At 36.1% G+C, this 25868-nt stretch overlaps 1 protein-coding gene across 5 annotated transcripts; it reads right to left on the reverse strand.

The window, feature by feature from the left end:
- Nucleotides 1–523: 523 nt before the first annotated feature.
- Nucleotides 524–21849, reverse strand: CCDC34 (coiled-coil domain containing 34). 5 transcript variants are annotated; one of them, XM_070735284.1, is made up of 11 exons: nucleotides 21671–21734; nucleotides 21198–21430; nucleotides 17967–18090; nucleotides 14468–14575; nucleotides 11450–11608; nucleotides 9198–9339; nucleotides 8329–8419; nucleotides 5849–5915; nucleotides 3305–3349; nucleotides 1837–2004; nucleotides 524–957 (listed from the first exon to the last, which is right to left on the reverse strand). In XM_070735284.1, the coding sequence occupies exons 2-10, from the start codon at nucleotides 21413–21415 to the stop codon at nucleotides 1957–1959; spliced, it is 1002 nt and encodes a 333-aa protein (XP_070591385.1). In that variant the 5' UTR covers nucleotides 21416–21430; nucleotides 21671–21734; the 3' UTR covers nucleotides 524–957; nucleotides 1837–1956. The 5 variants fall into 5 exon arrangements, with proteins under 5 accessions (XP_070591385.1, XP_070591376.1, XP_070591410.1 ...); XM_070735275.1 differs by having other exon boundaries at nucleotides 14459–14575; XM_070735309.1 differs by lacking the exons at nucleotides 524–957; nucleotides 5849–5915 and adding an exon at nucleotides 5760–5814 and having other exon boundaries at nucleotides 1990–2004; nucleotides 14459–14575.
- Between the last annotated feature and the right edge of the window lie 4019 nt (nucleotides 21850–25868).

A 25868-nucleotide genomic window follows, 5' to 3' on the forward strand; every position in this document is an offset into this window, starting at 1 on the left:
ATCAGTAAATATATTTTCTAAAACCTAATGTATATATTTACACTGTTTGGCAGTCCCTAGATCTACAATTCCTCCAACACCGCCTCTCCCCAAATCCCTGTTGCTCATTATTTGTAATTGTCTTTCTGATTTGATTGGAGATCACTTATTTTTTTTTCTTATTATTAGTTTACCATTGCAAATCTTTTCCTTAAGAAAGATCTAAGGTCTCTTATGATTCTGTACAAAAGCACACAAATAGTATTTATCTTGATTGATTATTTACCACAGAGTCAGTGTCAATCCTTATTTGCTGCATAGATAAATATTTTTCAGGATGATCTATCCCCAACCAGATCCATTAGGTCTTCCAATGGTGCAGCATTGCCACGGTAACTGAGTCCATCTACTTTGTACTAGTTGTTTTCTTTCCTTTCCTTCTACCTTTCCCAGTATTACAGATTTTTCTTAAAATTTAGGACTTTTCATTAGTGTAAGTTAAATTAGTGTCATACAATATGTGTCCCGAATGAGAACTCTGGGCTGATTTGTTCAATGATTTATTTGGGTTTTTCCCCTCCTTGGCTATTGATAGTCTTCTCCAGCACCAAATATGTAATGCATGTAATGTTACATCACATCAGATATGACTAAGGGATTCTATTTTCCCCATGCCACATGCAGAGAGAGGTTTTTAAATTGATAAATGGCCATTTCTGCTCTCTAATATCTTCCACAATCATTTGAGGTCAGGAGACATGGATGTAGCCCTGGAATATAAATTCTTGTGGTGAGAAATGAATTAAATAATGGCAAAAACTCAAAATCATTTCAAACTTAGTATCCCTTAATCCTTCTTTTGGAAGCATTTCAGATGTCCTCAGAGAAGCTATACATCAATCATTAAGATCTCGTGTGAAGAGTTCTTCCTCCACTGTGAGTAAAATGAGGCAGTCAAGGTTACGGTTGCCAAAGAATCTGAAGATAATGTTAAATAAATCTACTCAATAATAATAGTATAGTATAGTATAGTACAGTACAGTATAGTATAGATCCATGGTCATCTTAATTATGCTATTAGATTTAGTTTGGAAAAAAAGCATTGAAATGCCCTTAAAAATGGTTCCTCTGGGCCAAAATCAGTATATGGATAAGCGGTGGGCTACGAGCGGGAACACTAAATTGCGCTCGTTGCCGTGGTTCGTAAGTTCTTGCAGAACCAGCGCGATTTTGCTACTGCACCTGTGGAGGTAGCAAAATCGTGCACGGAGCCTCAGATAAAACTTCGCCACAGCACAGGCGCAATTTTGCTACCTCCACAGATGCAGCAGCAAACTCGCGCTGGTCCTGCAAGAACTTATGAGTCGCGGTGGCGAGCGCAATTTAGTGTTCCGGCTCATAGCCCACCATTGCTTATATCCCATATGTTTGCAGTGCAAGAAAATAGGCTCTTATTTTATTTATTTATTTATTCAACTTCTATGCCACCCAATCCCGAAGGACTATTTGAATTGTCTCATTCTATAATCAAGGATGTTTATTGCTTAGTGATGGTAAGCACTACCCTCCTGTTATTTCTGATTACCTAAGACAGTCTCTCAGCTATTTGCTTAGCATAATCTTCATGGCCTGCATTCAAGCCCAATGATGGGTAATGATCATCACGTTCAGGACACTGGCAAATAGATCTGACATGAAACATTAGCTGACAAAGACTTGCTAGGACACACCAATCTGTTGATGCTTGCCACATCTTTTTTTGCTATATGTGCCTGTTGATAGTTAAGATGCCAATTTATTCGTTTATTTGAAAATATATTACCGGTATTTTTTTAAAAAACAGTATACAGTACTTACTTTGGAAAGTAAGATTTAAATTGCTTAGGTTGCAGTAGTTGGCATCTGTTGCAGCCTCCTGGTTTTTTTTTTAAATGTATTCTCTCAGCTCTGTCTCTTTTCATTGATTTATTCCATTGATTATTGTTCTGTTGGTGGGTCTTGTGGGTAAAATTCTGTGCAATTGCTCTATAGTTGGGAGAAGCATATAAGCACACTTCAGATACCCCCCGTAGTGAATATACATGCTCAGTCATCATTATGTAATGTACATGTGTATGCATTTGTGTCATAGCATCTGCAAAGTACCAGTTAGGAGCATTTTCCTATTTATATAGGAAATATATACAGGGGTGAAATGCTCGAGGTTCTCTCGTGCCTGTCCGTCATTGGAGAGCTGGTTGTGAAGGGAGTGCAAGGTTCCGCCCACCTACATGCGCAGAGGATAAAAGAACCCAAATGGTGGTGTTCAGGCAGGCAGGTGGAGCCTCATGCTCCCTTTGTGACCAGCTCTCTGACGACTGACAGGCATGAGTGAACTGGGAGCATTTCACCCTGATCCGGTCCTATTCCATTCATTCAATTTGATCAGAACAAAGCAAATACTTTTGGAATACAGAATTATGGAAATGACTCTTGGCCTATCACAATTCTGTTTAAAATTGTTCATTCTACATTCTACAATGAGTAATAGATCAATATTATTATTATTGTTGTTGTTATTGTTATTATAATTATAATTATAATTATTATTGCCACTGTCTTAACAAAGACCAATTTCTTTGTTCTTTATTAAGACCAAAGATTCTGATTTCTTTGTTTTACTAAAAGAACTGGTTGTAAGTTTGAACTCTGGAGTTTGACTGTGAAATCCAACCAAAGGGAAGCAGCAATCAAAAATACATCAACATTTAATTATATGTAGAAGGACTTTCATAAAGTAACTCATCAAAATATGAAATTAGATGAAGCAGCAAAAGTTTTGCCTTTTCATAATTATGTCACAAAGTGACAAACAAATAAATAAATAAGGCTTATGATTTTTATGTTTCTTATTGGTTGCTGACTTGTCTGAATGCCAAACATCCAAGAATTCTCTAGCATTTTTGGATTTGCTTGATACAGAATGCTGAGTTTTCTAATTGGAACAGTGGTTGATTTTTATTGTATCTTCTGATTGCTCTTTGGTATTCATGGATGCACTCTGTTGGTCTTCTGTCTGCCTGTCATACATAGTGAGGGGTTACAGCTTTATATAATACATTCTTCCAAAATCAAGGAATTTCAAGGAGAAAATCACATCCTGCCATTAGCTGCAAAGCAATCTAATGTATATAAACAGGGAGAAAACTTCACACTCAAGTAGTATTGATGATGTTAACCTACTTGGAGAATGAAACTTTTGCAAGCAAAAAACCAAGCAGAAAGAGTATCAAAGATGCCACTATTAAAATGTCTTATTTATTTGGGACTTTGAATTGTTAGATACCTCGCAGACCTGGCTTGTAACTGGATCTTCCTTGTCTTCCTCCCTCTTCAGAGGCAACATCAAGAGCAAAAATAAAACAAGGAGAAAAAGTTCACTGAAAAAGCTGGGAAATATTGCCACTTGCATATGACAATTAATAATTACAACATTTTTTCTAGTCTTTAAAATGTATTTAAGACTGAAGATTCTGAGCAAACAGGAAGACTTTCAACACCTCTTAGGATAGTATTACACCAATATTGCACTTCCAGAAATTCTGCCTATTTATAATTAATTGGAGTGCTTTATTTTAAACCAACTACACTTTTTTCAATGTTTCATCTTAAAATAAAGTTTCAGATGTATGCTTTGTATCATTTTGGAAACCAACCAAGTAATGCTTTTCTTATTCCCTATTCATCAGTACATTATGTTGACTGAACTGATTCTAACATGTACACTCATGATCATTCTTGCCTAAAACCTTATTCAGGAGGGTATATTTGTAACGCCATAGATAAGATTGTTCAAGAGCTTTCATTTTGAAGTTGCTATTTTTAGAATTTTTTTTAGACACAACACATTCTATAAGCAAAGCAGAATAATAACTCTCTCCCAAGGAGACATGAAGGCAAAAATAAAATTAAATATGTAGAAAAAGGTCAATTTTAAACTGGCCGTCCTCTCCTTAGTATAGAATTGTTGGAGCATCTCAGATAGTGTGGCATTTTAGTACTATCTTCTCTATTATTTTAAATAGCATTTGCATCAACTCTCAGGGTTGTTTGTTTGTTTAAGAAATCTATTATGTTTTGGATTTAATTTGGATGCAAATTAAACTCCAAAGGCAAAATGTAAACCATTTTTTAAAAATGGCATGAAGAGGTATTTCAAACCTTTTGGTGGTAGATTTTATTAGGACAGCACCTTTGCTATGTTTAGTAATTTCTAAATAAATTACTGTAAGTTTAACTGTAAGAGGCTAATTCATGAGTTGCTTATATATAAAAATATAGGCATTTTGATTAACATGCTAAATATATTTAAGATGGGTCATAATTAAATCTATTTACTGTTAGAAATTGTGCGTATAAACAAGTCTAGAGACTTTATAGTCTTTTCTAGACAAGACTTGATTGAAATTAAAGCAATCAAGTTTTTTTTCCTATGCTACTCCAGACACTTGGCAAAATAATGACTACAAGCAGAGCACAGGACTGTTTTTTACTAATGACTTATAGCATCTCCATGACATCACCCAGCCATCATTGAAGTGATACAAAGTCTGTCTTTCATTAGTTATTTTACCAGTGATAGTTGTGAGTGTAGGAGTCTCAGTTGTTTGTGGGCCAATGACATTAACCTCTGTACCGACTTAATATTTTCTGAATTCTTGGGAATCTAGACCATATATTAGATTGCCCACAAGATCACTTAAGGAATATGGTGTAAAATATGGTGTTCGGTAATTTCTAATTTATTTTTTGTTAGATATTTTGGAATTTAAAATAATGCATTTTTAATTTTAAATATGTACAGCAATTTTATAGAATCTTGTACTGTATACTACAATCTCTGAGTAGGCGATGTGGAAGAGTATCTATAAAAGCACAGTGTAACCTTTTCTGTCTAAAATTCATTTCCTACATAATTCATTTTACCATCTGAAAATTCACTGCACCATATCAAAATACCTTATTTTCTTCTACAAAGTATTTTTCTTTTCTTTTTTATTGTGGAGTTAAATGTATTGGAATATATCTGGGGAGATCTGTCTTATGCTATGCAAACTATGTGACTTTGGGCTATTCACTGTTATTAACCCAACCTAGTCTACGATTGTGCCAAATAAAATAAAGCGGCTATAGTGATAAAAATGATACTATAAATCTGGTTTTACCTCCACCCAAAAAAAAAAATCACCTGATGTTATAAACCCTGCTGAAAATTCATGAATATTCAATGTATAACCCTGCTGCCAAAACCATCTTAAAACCACCAGCTGCTGCAGGCATCCCACGTGTTGAATGTAAATATTTGTAGCAAAGAGATTTATTCACTATTAGTTTTCATTTGAGCAACAATCCTTCAGTATAATTTTTTTTTTAACTCGCATACAAGCCAACCTAATTTGGCTTTTGCATCTGCAGCATCTGATTTAATTTGGGTGACATTGATGGGGAATTATTGAGACTACTCCCTCGTTCAGCGTTTTCCATAATGAAAATGGATCTAATGTACATACATGCATATTTCGCACATATACTGACTAGTTAGATTACAAAGTTCAATTATTATTTTGTTTCCTCTTAAGAATAATATTAAACAAAAGAAGACTGTTTCATAGCTTCAGACATGGGGAAGAAATAACTTGGATGAACAAAGCATTTCCTTCTGAAATTGTATCCCTTTGAAAACATTTAAGCAATATTGTTTCTAACCCTGTACCCTCCATCTACTTTCCCATCAATACTACCTCTCACAGTAATGCTGTACTATGCCTTCTGTTTATTTCATGCATTTCATACATGCTAGGAAAGGAAAGCAGAGGAATTAATGACTAACAGCCTTAGATTCATGGTTCTTGTCTTCATCATTCCCAAACAGACGGGCTTGGGTTGAGATTGAAACTCTGCAATTACAAAGACCAGATTGAGTGAGTAAGATAAGAGAAGTACTATAGCAATCTGCACTTTTATATAAAGTATTACTTAACATTATTTTAAAATAATTACCAATGACACCTCTATCGTGTCATACATTGGGTCATCCCTTGAAGATTTGCTGGAAATGCTTACATTTCTTACCAGTGTTTGAAAGCCTGATGTACAAGCTCTTTATGCCCCCCTTTTCCCCATAGCATCATGTTTCTATAGTAGAATGTCAGAGCACTATTGAGCTGAGTACGGTATGCTATATTGTCAGTATAATCATTCTCAAACTTCATGGGATTTAAGATAAAGAATTAGTTACAGCATTCCAATGTGAAGAATCTAATAATTAGAAGATAAAAATATACATGAAAACTTCAGCTTAGTTTTTTTCTAAGCCAGGCCCCGGAAATGGGCATGATACATGCAGCTATTTATTTATTTTTTTTTTTAAAGGTTATAAATCTTGAAATCATGTTATAAATGTTTGAAATCACCCAGTAAACATCAAGGAAAAACAATAAAAGATGTTTAGGACTGCTGCCAATATGACCAATTGTTTAAGGGACATTCCCTCATTGCTTATATTGAGTCCTATGGCACTGATAGCAGCATCTGATAACTGAGCAATCTCCACAATATCCTGAAGTTCTTTGATATTAGAGGCATTATGGGAAATCAAGTTTGACTCAACTGCCCAATGTCACTGGAATTATTGCTGTCAGCTCTATTTACAAAAGGCCAATTTGTAGACAGCTGTGCACCATGTTTGGCAAAGTAGTTTAAATTACCCAGTTTGGAACTAGAGAACACCCACTTTTGTGAATAGATTAATTTCTTTCAATAGCGTTGATGTCTCATGCTATTTTAAAAACCTATATATGCTAAAGATATTCAAACTGAATCCATCTATAATTCATTTTGTACGGGCGTTTTTTTAAATGATTGTTGCAATCTCTTCTAGAAGGAAAGAAAATGTGTAGGAAAACGATTAGTCTAGCAGTTTCAAAAATTAAGCCTCTTTGCCTGTTTATTCAAACAATTAAGAAACAATGCTCTTTCAGTTCACAAACAAAAAAGAAAAAAAGATTGCTAAAATTATTCTTCAAACATTATAAATATGGCCTGGCTCTCTAAGGTTTTTTGAACATAATATTCAGAATGTCCAAAACAGAACTTCCAGCTAATGGCAAATGGATTTCATTCTAATCAGTTTTCTAATAATGTCAGCATCACCAAAGTTTGAATCTATTTCAGTGGTTATGGGTTTTTAAAGTGTTGTATCAAACAGCTTTCATTTTATTTTTCAGACAATGTTGCAGTGATATCTTTTCTATAGAAAGGTTGTAAAGCCTATCTGGATAAACAGCCCTTGTTTTTCAATTATGATTAAACCAGTTTCTCCTCTTTAGTATTGATAAGTGTATTCTAACAGAATACACTTTAGTTGTGCATTATTTTGTTAAACTTATATGTAGAAGATATGGTTACTGTTTGTGTATAATCAACAATTTTATGCTTTAATGTGTATTATATTTTATAACCTATTAATGAAAATCATTAGTCTTGTAATAATTTATTTTATTTCTTAAACAATTACTTTTAAAACATAAAGTGCAACAATTTATTTAGAAACTACAAATTATATTTACTAGCTAGTACTGTATAAAATCCTATTTCTTCTGCTAGTTTAAAATTTAAAATAAATATTTATACATTTAGGTACCACAAACAAATAGCATTATCAGAAAAACTAAGATGAAGAGAAAATATACTACAAATATAGCTTACATTAATTATTTCATTTTAAAGGGATGCATGATTCACAAATCAATAAATAGGCTAGTAAAATGTTCAACTCCATACACTGCAGATTAATTTCAAAGTATAGTTAGATAAAATCCAATTCACTTAATTGACTTTATAGGTCCAAATGGATTAAAATCCAAAACCTTAGTTTTAGCTTGCAGTCACAACTTTGATTTATTTTTCCACTGTATTGTGATCTCATAACATTAGCTAGCTCAGAAAAGCACAAAAATAGAAGTTGCATATGTAAATATAACACTTTTCAGTATTTAACACAATGATATGGCTCACAAGAGATCCTACATAAAATGAAAATATAATCATTTATTTTTCTACTAAGTGTTTTATTTTAACAATAAAAAATGAAAAAAATATCAAAAGCCAAGATATCATAGATGTTTACATGTCACACCTAATATAACATTTTAAACTTCATTAATATTATGTACAAAATCCCTATGCTATTTTTGAAGTCTGTGTAATGATCCAAGATAAATATTACTCCTGGATTTTTGAAAAAGTACTGATGAAGATCTATGGGTTTGACTGGATAGAGGCCTCTTATTTTTCTTCACTGAAACATACTTCTCTTCCTTAGGAGGAGGCACAGGGATTGGTTTCCAAGGTAAGGGGTTGTAAAAGGCTGGAGCTGGGTAGGCATTTCCATCTGGGTATGCTGAAAAGTTCAGAAAGCAATAGTTACGAACTAGTATGCAGGCTAAATTTTACCTTCAAATTGAAGAAAGCAGTATATTAATTATAAAGTTTTGTATTTTGTAAGTCGCCCTAAGTCTATGGAGAAGGGTGGCATAGAAATTAATTAATTAATTAATGTATTTGATAACCTGATTTAGTCAGGATAACATGAAGATTTAAACAGCTTTTCTTGATTGATTTATCTAGCATAAAGTTGCACTTTTTAGCCTTATCTACCTAAAACCACTGATACTCTTCAACTCTGCTCTACAATTTACATAGGTTCTTTCAAATATTAATCAGAATTTGATTTCATGACAGCAGCACTTATGGTATTTTTATATTGTCTAGCAAACAAAACACCATCATATTCCTAATCATATCTTCTTCAGCTGCATCGGTCCCTTCTCTGGAATTCTGTACTGTACCTAGACTGGATTGGTCCCAGACAATGCAGTAATCATTTAATTGTTCAGCTGTGTGAAATAATACTGTGTTTATCTTCACTGGAAAGAAAAAGAAACCTCTATTTTCTATACATAATGAAGTTGCTTATATTTGTAGGCATACGCAGACCTCTCTGAGGTCACAGGTAAGCTGTTAAGTATGCTCTGAAGGCCTGCCTTAATGCCCCTTCACATCCAAAATGTTTACCACCTGGCTCATTAGTATGTTAAAGAAAACTTCTAAAAATCAACATTTCTATACAAGACAAGGAGATATTATATTACAGTATTTGTCTGACTACTGATACAAACTTGCAAGTTTCCCATTGACATAGGCATAGCCAGCAGAAGCTGGGCAGGGCTTGTTTTTAGAATTCTGCAGCCATTCTTTGAACATCCTCTCCGATTTTTCCTTTTTCTGCTGTAATTCAGCATCTCGTAGCTTTTCCTTTTCCTGCAAAAATAACAGGCACTATCTAAATACAAGGTGCCTTGCAACTTGAAAAAATATATTTCATTAAGATAATTGGCTGCTCTAGAAACAATTTAGTTACATTTTTAAGTCCCACTGACATGAATTAGATTATTTAAGCACATGCTTAATTCTCACACCGAAAGACATTTTTAAAAAGGTTATAACCTATAGTTGAGTTTCAATTTTCTGAACCAGATTTAAAACCAACATTCATTATTCTGAGTAGATACAATGCACAGTATCTAGGGTAGCAGTATATTGACTTGTAAAGTAATCTTTAGAGATGTTGGCTTACATAAAATGTCAGCAATCTTAGGATATGATTGGGTTTAGTTGGCCTATAACAGTTCATATGCGTTCCGGCCAGTTGATTTTCTGCTTACACGAAGGCCATGGGAATGGGGAAGGGCATTGTTTTCCTTTTCAGGCTCCCCGGAAGCCTCTAGAGTCTGGAGAGGGTGAAAAACGGGCCTCCTGGGCCCACCAGAAGTTGGGAAACGGACCATTTCTGGCCTCCAGGGGGAGGGGGAGGCCGTTTTCACCATCCCCAGCCATTGAATTGTGGGTGTGGGCACTCACGTATGCATGATAGCACATGCACACACATTTTCGGTACCCATGGGGAAAAAAGGTTTGCCATCACTGGCCTATAACATGCTAGTCAGATCTGCCAAAGCCTAATGGTATTTTGTCCTTACTATAGAAGCAAGGAACGTAGTGTATGCGCTATGGGAGAAACTTAATCTAAAAACACAGTCTATTTTTTCCTTATTAAAAATGAATTGACTTTTGTTTTTATATTGGATTGCTTTCTATTATAGGCTATCAGATCTGCACTGTTCAAGTCAGATAACCATACATATTTTATAAATAAATTAACAAATTTTTGTAAAAGCCTCAGTAGATAATGTTCATGGCTGCATGTACTGTATTTATGATTATGCCACATGAAATACTGCAATTTGGAACATAAGAAGAAAGAAAGGTTATAAAGCATAATTAATGAATGGAAGTTTTAAAAAATGATTATTTATTTGTAAAAATAACAGAATAGGGAAAGACATGCTAGATCTAAAAGGTAGTCTGATCGTCTGGAATGGAGTTGAAGAGTATATAAAATTTTGAAAACCATCCTTGTTTTTTGAATGACCATATACCGCCTTATGTTCTTTAAACTACTTGTCCCTAATTCATTAATTCCAAACTATAAACTTTTTGTTCTTCTTTTTCACCAATTTCTCTAAGAGGGAAGAGCATAGTGAATATGTGTGTGTACTGTATTGTATTTATTAGATTTGTATGCCGCCCCTCTCCGAAGACTCGGGGCGGCTAACAATATAAAAAGACAATGTAAACAAATCTAATATTAAAAGACAATCTAAAAACCCCCAATTTAAAGAACCACTCATACATACAAGCATACCATGTATAAATTCTATAAGCCTAGGGGCAAGGGAAATTTCAATTCCCCCATGCCTGACGACAGAGGTGGGTTTTAAGGAGCTTGCGAAAGGCAAGGAGGGTGGTGTGTGTGTGTGTGTGTGTGTGTGTGTGTGTGTGTGTGTATATATATATATATATATATATATATATATATATATATATATATATATGTAAAATTATTTCAGCTACTCTTTTACTTAACTGGTGAATCATTTTGTTCATAGTAGTTACTGAATTAACCACATTGTAGCAGATATTTCAGGACAATATGTATTTAAAATTCAACAATTAATGAATATAGCACCAAAATATATAAATCTCTGAAAGAGAAGGCAGATTAGAAAGCCTATATTAACATGTGTATAAAAAGAAAACCCTGTGTTGAAAGAAATTGTCAAATATGCAAACTGAGTTATTGTGGTAAAATATTCTACAAGTATTACTTCATCACTGAAAACATATTTTCCCATATCTCACAACTGTGTATTTTTTTGTGCTTTAGTCTTAAACTGAACAAACAAGATCCAATTGTTTTAAACTAGAAGAAACAAAAAGAAACTCATTCTTTTTTTATGTTAATAATTTACACCAAAAAAGAAAATTCAGTTATAGGTTTTCTCCAAATAAAAAGCTAAATTAAACTTACTTTCTCTCCTTTCTTTTTTTGAAGATCTTCAGTATTCTTTTTCTTCAGCCATTCCCTATACATTTCTTTTGCTTTTTCCTTTGACTGGATTTCCTCAAACTCTTTTATCTCCTTTTCTCTTATTTCTTTTTTGAGCCTACGCTGTCTTTCTTTTCTTTCCTGAAGATAGTATTATTTTAGAAAATATAGGGAGAAATATTACTACTCAGAAAATCTAAGTTCTTGATATTTTGGTTATTCAATACTACTTGCAGCTGAAAGATATGAGTCCCAATGCAGATTTACTACCTGGCTTATATACCATAGCTATTCATAAGGATACTATTCTTTTATAAATTGAACCTATCAAAGCCAATCTTGGAAACTGTCATCTGACCCACAGCAACTCCCCTGACCTGCTGTTAACTCACCGACAGTCACATTCACTTTAATGGGATGGCTGGTAATGTGGCAGTGACACAACAAGGTGAAGGATGTCGCAGGCAGGTGAGTGGATGGCTACTAACAGGTGCTGCCATGATGTATCTGAAATAACAGGTGTTCTTTAATATTGTATTTATAAGCTGCTTAGGTTTCACTTTCCTTTTTTACTGATTGTCCTTCCTCCTCACATTTAGTGGTACAGATGCTTTTGTCTTCAAACAATCATACAGTTTTTAGGGTACGTAGATTTGCAAAACAATGGGATACGGTAATATTGCTGATTTATGATTTATTTCATGGTTACTGTAAAATTGTGTGAATCCATCAATGCAGTGCATGTTATCTCAGCTTGCAGAGCCTGAATTCATTGAATGGGTTTACCAAAAATGTAAATATTGCAGAATATACAGCTTCATGCTATATAACCAAGCTCCATTTCATTCTGAATAAACTAAATTATCAATGTATCTTAATGGAAAACTATCTTTAGATAGATTTTGATTTCTGGTCTAAATCCTTAACAAGTAGACAATAGACAGTAGACGAGTCTACGGAGAGGGGCGGCATACAAATCTAATTAATAATAATAATAATAATAATAATAATAATAATAATAATAATAATATTATTGAGGGAAATGCCAAATATTTCTAGAATTATCTGTAAAAGTAGTTTATAACCCTGCAATACTATGATCTACGGTATCTAAGTTCTTATAAGTAGAAATAAGTAGATAGAGATTCCACTCACTGTCCTTGCTGGAAAAAGATATGAAGTTTTGATAAATTATTTCATTTTATTCTACAAGGCTTACTAATTTTTATAGATACAATATTCTTTTTGTATAAACATGGTTTATAAACTGATGGGGATTATTGTAATTAATATAACATTTGTATAATTATAAAGCAATTGATACTGCAAGGCTGAATGAAGGACATTCATTCTCTATCAATTATGTAATATTGTAATATTACAAATTATGTAATTGTGTAATTATGTAAAATAACTCACCTTTTAAAATCTGAGCCAAGGATTGTTCTGCTGTGAATTTCATTTAATTTTTTTAATACATTTTAAAAGTTTATATCCTTAATATTTTGCTAGAAGCCAATAATTAAAATCTAATTATAAAATATGAAATTTGGAGAAAATCAGTGTAATATTTTTTTCTGAAAAATCCAGAACATTTTGAATGATTTAATGTTATTCTTTAGGATGCACAAAATGTTAAGGATACCTCAATGAATTCTAATACACATTTAATAGGAATAAGATTGTTAGTAGTAGATCTTTGTTTTTCTACATTGAACACAACTTAATGCCAAAGCGAGATGCACTTGTGGTCTAAAAGTGGCACTACTTTCACCAAAAGGAAACTGTATCTTTTTTTCAACTGTTTTCTTTTGTTGTAATTTTCTTTTATTTTTTCCATTACATTATATATATATATTTTAAAAGTTTTTAATCGTTTAAAAGTTTTAGCAAACATTATAAAAATAAGTTTCTAAATAATCTAAATTTTTACATTTCAAGCAAAACCTGTTAATTTGATTAGCAAAGTATACTATGTGTAATAGAATTTATGCTTCTAAATTAACCAAATTGACTTAAACATTAAAATTGGCATTTAAATACTAAAATAGTCATCACAAATAATAACAACTTGTTACTCCTATTATATTTTCTAAATGTTGATCTTTCCACATCATGGATTATCAAAATAGATTAATTGCATTATATAGTTTGAATAAAAGTTTGATCTATTTTTAATTCTATCTGATATCCAATATCTAGTGCATATTTCCCAAATTTGCAACTTCGCAATAGCCAAATTGGCTGGGAAATTCTATAATCTAAAATTCCACGTCTGAAAATTGCCAAGAATAAGGAAACACAGCTTGCTATAAAGCAAAGAGTATAATGAACTACTAGCAAATTATATAAAAATCATCATAAATGATGTTCAGTATAAGCCACATTATTGTTATTTGGCTATGGATTATATAATTTGTGTATTGTTATTTGTGTATTGTTATTTGGCTATGGATTATATAATTTGTGTTTAAGTCTAATCTATTTTCTTGCCTGAAATTCTGAAATTCAACTCTGAAATTGCCTGAAATTCAAATCAATAGAAAACAGAATTTAAACAATCTTTAATATTAAATCAGCAAAATAGCAGGTATTTTTATGAGAGGAATTTACAAAAAGCCCACAGGAATTTCTATTTAACTATGAACTATTTCATTTGTGGCATTGAAACTGAGCAAACTACTACCCAGAAAAAGAAATCCTCAGTATACTGCATGGAACCTAATTCTGAGAATATGCATATGTTTGCCTGCTATTAATTAATTGATCTTAATCACTGTTATTAACACAATAAGCAAGGTCATGTTTTCATTCTATGGGGAAGGAAGTACATTAATTCCTGCTGAATCACCAAAATAAAATCTAACTAAAAATCTTCAGTGGATTTTAAAAGCTTAGGAACTAAAATATTATTCTGGTTCACATTAAAAAAGATACTAAATGCCATGTCAAAATATAATATATAGCTGAAAGAGAAAAGCAGTTCTTCACCCTTTTCACCTCTTCATTTTTTTTCTGGACCCACTCTTTGTGTCTCTCTTCAGCAATTAATTTTTTTCTTTCCCGTTCTTGTTTTTCCTTTGTTTCCTCTATTTGCTGATTCATTTCCTATTGAAAGAGATGGAAATTACTCTTTGCTTCTTGATTACTTTGCATAAACCACAGCAACTTTGGATCCAAATACAGCAACACAGCAAAGTACATGTCAAATTTGTTTTATTTTAAAGCAATGACAGTAATAACTTCCAGAAATCTTTTGGCTACAAGGCATTTCACTGGTGTGTGTGTTTAACTTATCATGAAGTTTTCTCTAATGAATGAGTATGCAGTTGTATAAGAGACTACATGAGTTAATGAATATCTTGGATGTCTTGTCCTTCCCAAACCTGTAATTTAAGCTTGTCTTGATGAAAATAATAAACACTGAAGCAAGTCATTTTTACATAAGATCCACAGGCTCAAATTCATGTTTTGAGCCGTATGTCCAAATGCTTGTTCCCTTCAGAACACTAACTGTAAGGTGCCACTCTCCAAATCACCCCAAAGTGTATTCAGTAGGAAAGGATTAACCCCATTTTCTTGACAGAGGCAGGGCATGACTTTGGCAAACTGTGGAATTGCCCTGGCTTTCCTTCTTAGCCATTCCACTGACTTAAGCTGCAAAATACAATGTGCTCATGCATTTAGTGAACCTGCCAAACACAATTAATTTTACTTCTGACTGACTACAGCCAATCATTCATATTGGCCCCGTGTTGAGAAAGATAAATTTTCCTCCGAGAATTAGAAACTCCAGTTTGTGCAGGAAATGAACTTAAATCAAACTCCAATTGCTCCTTCACTCAAACAAAGCCAATGAACAGATTATTATGGTACATAGATAAGGATCCCACAAGGGACTCAAATGTTTGACCATTATTATTATCATTATGACAGCAGTGTTCCAATTTCTCAGGGGTTGCCAGAAAGAAGGAGTCAATCTATTCTCCAAAGCACCTGAAGGTAGAACAAGAAGCAATGGGTGGAAACTAAAAAAGGAAAGAAGTAACTTAGAGCTAAGGAGAAATTTCCTGACATTCAGAACAATTAATCAGTGGAACAGCTTGCCTCCAGAAATTGTGAATGTTCCAACACTGGAAGTTCTTAAGAAGATGTTGGATAACCATCTGTCTGAAGTGGTGTAGAGTTTCCTGCCTAAGCAGGGGGTTGGACTAGAAGATCTCCAAGGTCCCTTCAACTCTGTTATTATTATTGCCATTACATATGTGAACACTGTAGATATTGTTTAATTTAAGGGCTTTGAATTCTCTGTGTGGAGGAAAGCAAGTCTATGCAGGTCTGTTCTACTAACCTAATCTTTTCTCATATTACTGCTCAGGATACATGAATGAGGCATCCGTGCATAATATCCAATATATATCAACTAATGAAACAGAATAATCTATTTAGTGATCTCAACATCTCTGTATAATTATTGGCTACAATCAAACATTATGATCTAGTGAAGATTTCACGGACACTGATTGGGCTACATAAAGTTCTAAGTCATAAATTCAGCAGCGATTCCTCCTGACGAGCCGTGGGATAGTTAGGGCTGCAGACAAGGATAGGCAGCGTCTTCCTCACAGCCCCCCAAAAGATCCTCAATGGTATGTTTTTATAGGCATTGAGCTTCTTCGTTCAAAGTGTGGTAAAAAAGCCCATTTTATTTGCAGAGTGGCCTCCGGCGGACCCCTAAACGGATAAAATCCTTTTATGTGTGTATGTGTGTGTGAATAAGAATCATCCAAATCTGCTCGGAGGAAAAAGTTCCATATGGGAGAAGGCCGGGCCGACCTATCTGCTTGCTGTTTGTCCCTCCATGGTATCCTTAAACCAAACCCTGCACGGGAAGTAGCCTGCGGAGAGTAGCCACTGCATCAGCAGCGGCACTCCTTGGGCACCAGAAGGGCAGTCCCTTGTCCCGCTCTCAATCTCGGGGCAACATGAGGGAGGCAGGGGTAGGCAGAGCTGGAGACCTTCTCATACACCCGCCTCCCCCGGTCCTCGCAGGGATGTGACTGGTTGAGCCCCGGCGGAAGCGCCCGTCTCTGGGGGAAAGTGGGTCTCCCCATCGGGGGAGCAGGTGAGAAGGGTCGCCTCGCTCGGGACTGGGGCATGCGCCATGGCCTCGGTGAAGGTTTGAAGATCAAGTTCCAAGTTTGAAGACCCCTGAGTTAGACATGCAAGGGTCTTCAAACCTGGCAAGTTTAAGGCTTGTGACTGAAGGAGGAATTCTGGGAGTAGAAGTCCACAAGTCTTGAAGCTGTCAAGTTTGAAGACCCCTGAGTTAGGGGCTAGGAGTGCAAGAGTCTTCAAACCCGGCAAGTTTAAGGCTTGTGGACTTCAACTCCCATTTCTGAGCTAACATGGCTGAAAGAGGAATTCTGGGAGTTGAAGTCCACAAGTCTTGAAGCTGTCAAGTTTGAAGACCCCTGAGTTAGGGGCTAGGAGTGCAAGAGTCTTCAAACCCGGCAAGTTTAAGGCTTGTGGACTTCAACTCCCATTTCTGAGCTAACATGGCTGAAAGAGGAATTCTGGGAGTTGAAGTCCACAAGTCTTGAAGCTGTCAAGTTTGAAGACCCCTGAGTTAGGGGCTAGAAGTGCAAGAGTCTCCAAACCCGGCAAGTTTAAGGCTTGTGGACTTCAACTCCCATTTCTGAGCTAACATGGCTGAAAGAGGAATTCTGGGAGTTGAAGTCCACAAGTCTTGAAGCTGTCAAGTTTGAAGACCCCTGAGTTAGGGGCTAGGAGTGCAAGAGTCTTCAAACCCGGCAAGTTTAAGGCTTGTGGACTTCAACTCCCATTTCTGAGCTAACATGGCTGAAAGAGGAATTCTGGGAGTTGAAGTCCACAAGTCTTGAAGCTGTCAAGTTTGAAGACCCCTGAGTTAGGGGCTAGGAGTGCAAGAGTCTTCAAACCCGGCAAGTTTAAGGCTTGTGGACTTCAACTCCCATTTCTGAGCTAACATGGCTGAAAGAGGAATTCTGGGAGTTGAAGTCCACAAATCCTGAAGCTGTCAAGTTTGAAGTTTGTAAAAAGTATACATAGTTTAAAAAAGTGTACATGGTTTTAAACAGTATACATGGTTGTAAAAAGTATTCTGCTACATTGGTATTTTATTAAACAATATAATACTACACCATTTGGTTCAGAATATTTTTTCCCTTGTTTTTCTCCTCTAAAATCTAGGTGTGTCTTATACACTGCTGCGTCTTATACACCGAAAAAATGCGGTAAGTAAAATGCAAGTGATAGCTTCTATCAAGCATAACATAAATACAACAGAGTAAAAATATGCACAACAAATAATGAATCAGGACAAAAGAAGCAAATAAAAAGTATGGTAAATATGATAAAAATATAAAAAACAATCTATTTAAACAAATAATCATGAAAGTATGCTTTTTTATGTATGACAATCTATTAACTTTAAAGTTAATAACAATAATGTATTCACCTCCAAAGCTTTTGCTTGTAAACGAGCACGCAGTTCTCTCTCTTTGCAAAGGAACCATTCTTCCCATGGTGAAAGATTATTTTGAACAGGTGAATGTTTATTTGTATCCTTAATTTGTTCCAGGCTGTGAATTTGCAAATAAGAAATCAGATGCAATTGTGTTTAATGAATACAATAGTTTTTAATGAATTTCTTTTAAAACAAATCTTTGATTTCAAATAAAACGAGAAACAAGTAATATTATGAACTGTTCTTTGGAATAGTACTATAATTATGGGACTTTACCAAAAAATTTCTGTTTGCTACTGAATAGGCTTCTCTCCCTTTAACACTTTCTATGTAATTCTACAAATCTGCTTCTGTAGGAAAACAGAACGTAGTCACAGGAAAGAGAGAAAAATAGTATAATGAAAGTCAATATAACCTTAATAGATTTCATCCAATGTTATACAGAGTTCTTTCTATTCATATAGCACAATGGCTCTCCTTCTGTATACAGAAATATGTACCAATGGTTAATAAATTCAATTAAATTGAAGTTATTTCCTCCAATAAACTTTGTTTTCAAAGTATACTGGTCACAGGAATTATGGCTCTTCTGTAGTGTGTGTGTGTGTACACATGCACAAGCACACAAACATACAAAGTGTGATCAACACATACATAAAATATTTTATTCAGATATACTGGTATGCCAAAGAATATCAAAAGCCCAAAGCCATGAATTTCAGAATTGCAGATTTCTCATAATTACATTGGGCAGAGGAAAAAAGTGATATGATTACATTCTTAATTTGACCTAAATATGTATTTTCAAAATATGTGAAAATTGTCTCTAAATTAAATTTTAGTTAAAAATATATTATCATGATAAAAATGACAATCAGGATATTTCATCTATGATTCACTAAGGTCTTTATGACACAGTTAGGAAACAGTCCCATCATATCACATTGTTTGATAGCATATCAGTATGAAATTGTTACCATAGTACCCTGGATTTTTTAAAACCACAGTATTCGGATGCATGTTTTTGATGTTTAGAGGTACAACAACGTATGCATTAAATTAATTATATTACGGCTTTTGGAATTAACTCAAATAATGATCCCTTGTGATAGAATACCAATATTTGTTTCCCTAAAATATTACAATAATGTATAATCAATTTAAAGGTGCAAGGGGAAGGTGAGTAAATTTTCTGTCCAGATTCTTTTGGTTGAGAAATTATCTTAGATTAATGTTAATGAATAACTAATTTCTCAGACACATTAAACATAAATACAAAATGATAAATACTTAAAATATATTGTAATCCAATAATATTCTTTTTCTATTCCTTTTTAATTAACATACACTTGCTACAAGAATTAGGAATACATATCAAGCTCCTTCCTGTGGTGGTAAAGATAACTCTTGCCAAATACTAATATTTGTAGGCATTTCTTCAGCCTTCCAAAGCTTGTATCTTTCAGAGGTAGACTGGTCCAACTATGTAGGAATTCTTTGAAGTGAAGTCTCAACACAATTGTGAGTTTAGGGAAGGTGATCCATTAATCAGGACTACCATTTTTGCAGTTTACCTCTGATTACTTTAGCAGCTTTGTTTTTCATGCTTTTAACACGGCATGTTTAATCAGGCAATGTCTTTATAGTAGTGCTTATTTGACCCAGGGTCATTTGATTTATTGAGAGCCTCAAACATGGATATTTGAAAAGTAACTAAAATAGGCAAAATTAACTTTATAAAACTATTTTCGATATTATATGAACCATTCATGCAATGTACTCTGATTTTGTTCCAATTTATGTCTCCATCTAATTTGGAGTATATTCAACCCCCCAGACCAATTTACAAAAAGCTGGTGTTTGTGCCTCTTCTTGGATTTTTAAAAAAATATTTAGTAATCACTAAATTTGTTTTGTTATTTATTGATATGACCATTTTAACTTTCTAACTTGACACACATACACCTTCCTCTATGGGAAAAGAATATCCAATAAATCTCTGATAAAACACAAAATATAAATAAATTTCTAGGGAAGAAATTGGGATTTCTAAGTTTTATATAACTGTAAGATGCATAAGCAGCTTCAGTCTAATACGTGTGTATGCAGTGAGTAAAGCAGAAGCCATTTTCTTTTATCAGTTAGTTTAGAAACTGTGTAAAATAATGAAGATTAGACTTGATGTCAAATATGCCATTAACCAAGCTAAGGTTAACCATATTTGCCATTAACCAAGCTTCATGTCATTTATTTATTTGTTGATTGATTGATTTGATTTTTATCCCGCCCTTCTCCTTAGACTCAGGGCAACTTACAACATGTTAGCAATAGCACTTTTTTAAAACAAAGCTGGCATATTGCCCCCACAATCTGGGTCCTCATTTTACCCACCTCGGAAGGATGGAAGGCTGAGTCAACCTTGAGCCGGTGATGAGATTTGAACCAGTGACCTATAGATCTACAGTCAGCTTTAGTGGCCTGCAGTACTGCACTCTACCCGCTGCACCACCTTGGCTAAATAAATAAATAAATAAATAAATAAATAAATAAAATTTATTTATTTTATTAGAGTTGAAAAGGGCTCTGCAGGTCATCAAGTCCAAATATGCCATTAACCAAGCTAAAGATACCATGATGCACTTTCCTGTATAGTAGATGCCACTTCCAGTGCTTTGGGATAACTTTGATGACACTTTATTGGGGCACCAACAAACAGCAACACTACACATTAGAATAAAGGGGGATTTATTTTGCCATTTTGCAGACTACCTAGTGATATAATTCCTTGTTTCAGTTTGTGGCACTTCAGGGCAGAGGCGTTTGGATAAACAAAATGATTTACACCAATATTAAATATAGCTTTCCAATGCACCTTCCAAATTATATGGGCCATATCGGCAATATGATATATTGAAAGCAGCATGAAGCCAATAACTTCAGCCTGATGATGGGGAATGTGATTTCGCCGAAACGTCGCAAAGATACTCAAAATATTACACAGGGTGAAACCCGAACTCAGAACAATCTACATACGTACACCTGTGAAAATCTATGAAAATATACAGTCCCACCATGGATGTGTGATACACTCCTGAAGTATTAGATTTTAGATTATTAGAGTTGGCAGGGACCTTACAGGTCATCTAGTCCAACCCCCTATATATACTATATCTATAAAATGTCTAATAAAAGTAGAAAGTTGCACTGCGAGTGACACATTACCTATTGTGGTGTTTCATCTTCTGAGGGATGCTTGACCCTCTGCTAGTTACTGATGTTGTTTCTCCCTCTCCCCCATGGTGGAAATCTGCTAACTCTGGATGGAAACTGTCAGAGATCAGGGAGAAAGAGGAAGACTTGCCGGCCCCCTCGTCGTCAGAACTAGCAGGGGAGGAATAGACTGCCTCCCGCCTGCTTCTGGGGGGCTCGGATGTAGGCATGATGGTGAGTAGTACCTGCGAAGAAAGGAGCGAATAGAGAGCCAGGTCTTCCCGGACCCCACTTTTTCCCGCCTCTCCGCCTCAGAATGACGCTCGACCAGACTCTCCCCACCCTACTACTCGGGGCTACCGCCTCAACCCCTCTCGCCTCCATCTCTGGGGCTCCCCTTCCCCTATCAACACCACCCACCCACCCCCTCCTTCGCGCCTCCCCTTCCCCTTCAACGGTCCAAGGACGGAACGCCGCCACGATACCTGAGGCCGCCGCTTCCAAACCCGCAGCGCCTACTCGGCTCCCACTAGTCCCTGCGGCACAACCGACTCCACCAATCACTATGCGCTATGGATGTCATGGCAACAGAGACGCCTCTCTGCCATCTTTCTCAGGAAGCCCGCCTTCGAGCGTCTCAATCCCCGCTCCGCTTTGGCGGCGCGTGGGATTAGGCTCCACCTCCTTTTCTACTTCTGAGTGCTAGCTTTTTTTTTTGTAACATTTTCCTTCCCTCGGGGACTTACAGCGTTTTAATAAATGCTCAGAGCCCACAGCTGCATGTGTGGGTCTGTTTATAATCCTCCCGTCTCTTTCTCTCGCGGTCCAGTTGACTCTGGCTGAGTTACTTCAACAATGCATCTCCTCCGTCATTAATTAATTAATTAATTAATTAATTAATTAATTAATTAATCATTTTGTCCAATACACAATGAGGGTTTTAGTGTGTGTGTATGTGTGTGTGTGTGTGTGTGTGTGTATACACACACACACACATATATATATGTAGATTGTTCTGAGTTCGGGTTTTGCCCTGTGTAATATTTTGCGTGTCTATGCGACGTTTCGGTGAAATCACATTCACCATCATCAGGCTGAAGTTCCAAGCTTGGAACTTCAGCCTGATGATGGTGAATGTGATTTCACCGAAACGTCGCATAGACACGCAAAATATTACACAGGGCAAAACCCGAACTCAGAACAATCTACATACATATACCCGTGAAAATTTACGAAAACATATATATATATATATACCTGTACACACACATACACACACACACACACACACACTGTATATGTATTTTACTGTGTGTGTGTGTTATATATATATATACACACACACACATAGTAAAATATATGATGGTTATAGAGGAGATACTCATAATAAAATATATCTAAGAGAATAGAAAAGAAGATATAGGAATAGAACATATCAATGAAAGAATAGAATAAGAGATATAGGAATAGAAGAAAGATATAGGAGAGCAATAGGACAGGGGACTGAAGGCACTCTAGTGTACTTGTACTCGCCCCTTACTCACCTCTTAGGAATCTGAATAGATCAACTGTGGATAATCTAAGGGTAAAGTGTTGGGGGTTTGGGGATGACACTATGGAGTCCGGTAATGAGTTCCACGCTTCGACAACTCGGTTACTGAAGTCATATTTTTTAGTCAAGTTTGGAGCTGTTAATATTAAGTTTAAATCTGTTGTGTGCTCTTGTGTTGTTGTGGTTGAAGCTGAAGTAGTCGCCGACAGCCAGGACGTTGCAGCCTATGATCTTGTGGGCAATACTTAGATCTTGTTTAAGGCGTCTTAGTTCTAAGCTTTCTAGGCCCAGGAGGTAAGCCAATCTTCATTTCACTACTGGACATTAAGCTGGTGGGAGTGTTTTTGCGCGACATGTCAAAGCTTAGCCAAAGGTCTTAAATGCCTTGTGAGGTTGAGGCTTAGAATGGGGAAACAATGGAGTTGGGGCGTTGCTTGCATGTTTCTCTTTCTCCCCCCAACCTCTGCTGTAATGTGAATTAGGAAGCTTTTCAGGCAAAAAATCTGTTTCCAAACCCCTTCAGGTTCTGAATAGATTTTTAAAAAACTGCTTTAATTTCCCTGCTAGCACGGGGAAAGTTACCAAAAAAAGGATGCTGAGACTTTGGGGGAAAAGTGCAGAGGTGCGACTAAGATGATTAAAGCCTGAAGACTAAAATATATGAAGCATGGTTACAGGATTTAGGATTTGCCTAGTCTAGATTCTAGAACAGTGGTTCTCAACCTAATACCCCGACCCCTTAATAGTTCCTCATGTTGTGGTGACCCCAACCATAAGTCTAGAGGCAATTCTCCCAACGGAACTTTAAGCTGATTGGCAGGAAGGTCAGAGGGTCACCCCCACTGTAAATGCCTAATTAGTTGGATTGTAAAAATATGTTCCAAGGCGCCAGAATAGACACCTAGTTCCTAACACCATGGGAAATTTGTCTTTTCCCATAATCTTAGACAACCCCTGGGGAACGGTCAAAAGGGTTCTGACCCCCAGGTTGAAAACCACTGCTCTAGAGAAAAGAAGGACTAGGGGGGCTGATAGCAGTGTTCCAGTATTTGAGAGGCTGCCACAAAAAAAGGGGATCAACTTACTTTCCAAAGCATCAGAGAGCAGGACAAGAAACAATAGCTGGGAATTAAGGAGAGAAGCCACTTGGAATTAAAGAGAAACTTCCTAACAGTGAGGACAATTGACCAGTGGAGCAGCTTGCCTTCAGAAGTTGTGGGTGCTTCATTACTGGAGGTCTTTAAAGAGAGACTGATTGATCACTTGTGAGAAATGGTATAGGGCAGTGATGGCGAACCTATGGCACAGATGCCACAGGTGGCACGCGGAGCAATATCTGCTGGCATGGGGGCCATTACCCTAGCTCAGCTCCAATGTGCCTGTACGTGCTGGTCAGCTGATTTTTGGCTTGTCTGGAGGCTCTGGGAGGGCATTTTCGGCTTCCAGAGTCTCCAGGATAGGGAAGCACTTTATTGCCTCTGGAGCCTGGAGATGGTGAAAAAATTGACCTACCAGGCTCACCAAAGGTTGGGAAATGGGCTGTTTTAGGCCTCCCGAGTGCCTCTGAGGGCCCGCGGAGGCCATTTTCTCCATCCCCAGGCATTGAATTATGGGTGTGAGCACTCGCACATGCGCAATAGCACACACACAGGTGCTTTCGGCACTGGAGGAAAAAAAGGTTCGTTATCACTGGTATAGGGTCTGCTACTTGAGCAGAGGATTGGACTAGAAGACCTCCAAGGTCCCTTCCAACTCTGTTATAATTTAAGTGGCAGCTGCTATCGTACCTCCAACTATCACTCTTCTCTGCAACCTTAGAAAATTAAAAATTCTCAGTAGGGTTTCAAATATCCAGATTATCAGTGGACAGCATTGTTTGCTTCCTTCTAGTGATTGTTTGAATCTTTTTGCAATACATAAAGGGTAGCTTGTCTCCATCATTATGGATGCAATTTTTGTATGTTTCTTAAATAGTACCAGAACAGCTCCCTTGTTAGAAAAACCTTTTTTTCAAGTAGATGTTATCCCTGTTTATGCAACTATGTGTTTGAAGTCACTTTGGAACCTATTCCATAGGTTCCTCACTATCAAGACAGCCAAGCTCTCAAATCCTGCCCTGGATGAACCACACTTTGATTCATGGCTTACTCGATGCCTCCTTTGTCATTTGAGTCCAGAGCAGGGTAGGCTGTTGCCCGGATGAGGGGGAATGCAGTGGGGTAGTGAAAATGGAGCTCCACCCCTGTGCACCCAATTGTATGGAAAGTTGTTGAAAGAAAATGAAGGGTGTCCTGCATAAGCCACACCCAGTGTGTGGTAGTAAAATTTTTGGTAGCCTTTCATTGGTCCAGAGTGCTGTTCATACTGTTCTAGACTTTCTTGCCAACTATTGCATTTGTTGGAAAGGCAGAAAGATAGCGATACCAACTGACAGTGTTGACATATGTCCCAGATGTGGACACACCCAGTTAGGTGGATCTGGTAGTTCATGAACCTCAGGGTACAACCCAAATGCCAAAACTGCCACATTGTGATTAGGAGCTTCCTCTCAACTGGTTTTATCCTTTTGAAGAAATGGATTTAGAATTGGAATCGTTTTAAAAAGCAGTAATAATGCTTTTTTAGTATTTTTCTTTTGGGACTGAAATGTACTCAAAAAAATAAAGGGAACACTGGATCTGAAGGAATGCAATATTCTCATTGAATATTTCATTTGCATAACTATTCCATTCACACAACAGCATGTGATATTGACTGTCAATCAGTGTTGCTTCCTAAGTGGACAGTTTGATTTCACAAACAAGTTAAATTCTGTTTTTTAAGTGTTCCTTTTAATTTTTTGAGCAGTGCATTTCGATATGTTGTGAACTGGAGATACTGAGGTATTTTGAGTCCTGAGATTCTTAAGAGTACCTTGAGAACTCTTATTTGTATTTCTAGCTTGAGTCAAGGTTTCACTAAACATTTCAAGGACAGCAAAATCCACTAAGCATTTTGAAGGATATCCGTGGACCAGGAAGGAGAAATTCAGCATGCCATGGCTGAAAGCTAGCTCTTAAAACCTTGTTACATGCACCTTGTTTAACTGCTCCTAGTTCGCTCGTGCCTGTCAGTTGTCAGAGACCCGGTCA

Source organism: Erythrolamprus reginae, chromosome 1 (assembly GCF_031021105.1).
Source record: "Erythrolamprus reginae isolate rEryReg1 chromosome 1, rEryReg1.hap1, whole genome shotgun sequence".
In the NCBI taxonomy this organism is placed as follows: Eukaryota; Metazoa; Chordata; class Lepidosauria; order Squamata; family Dipsadidae; genus Erythrolamprus; species Erythrolamprus reginae.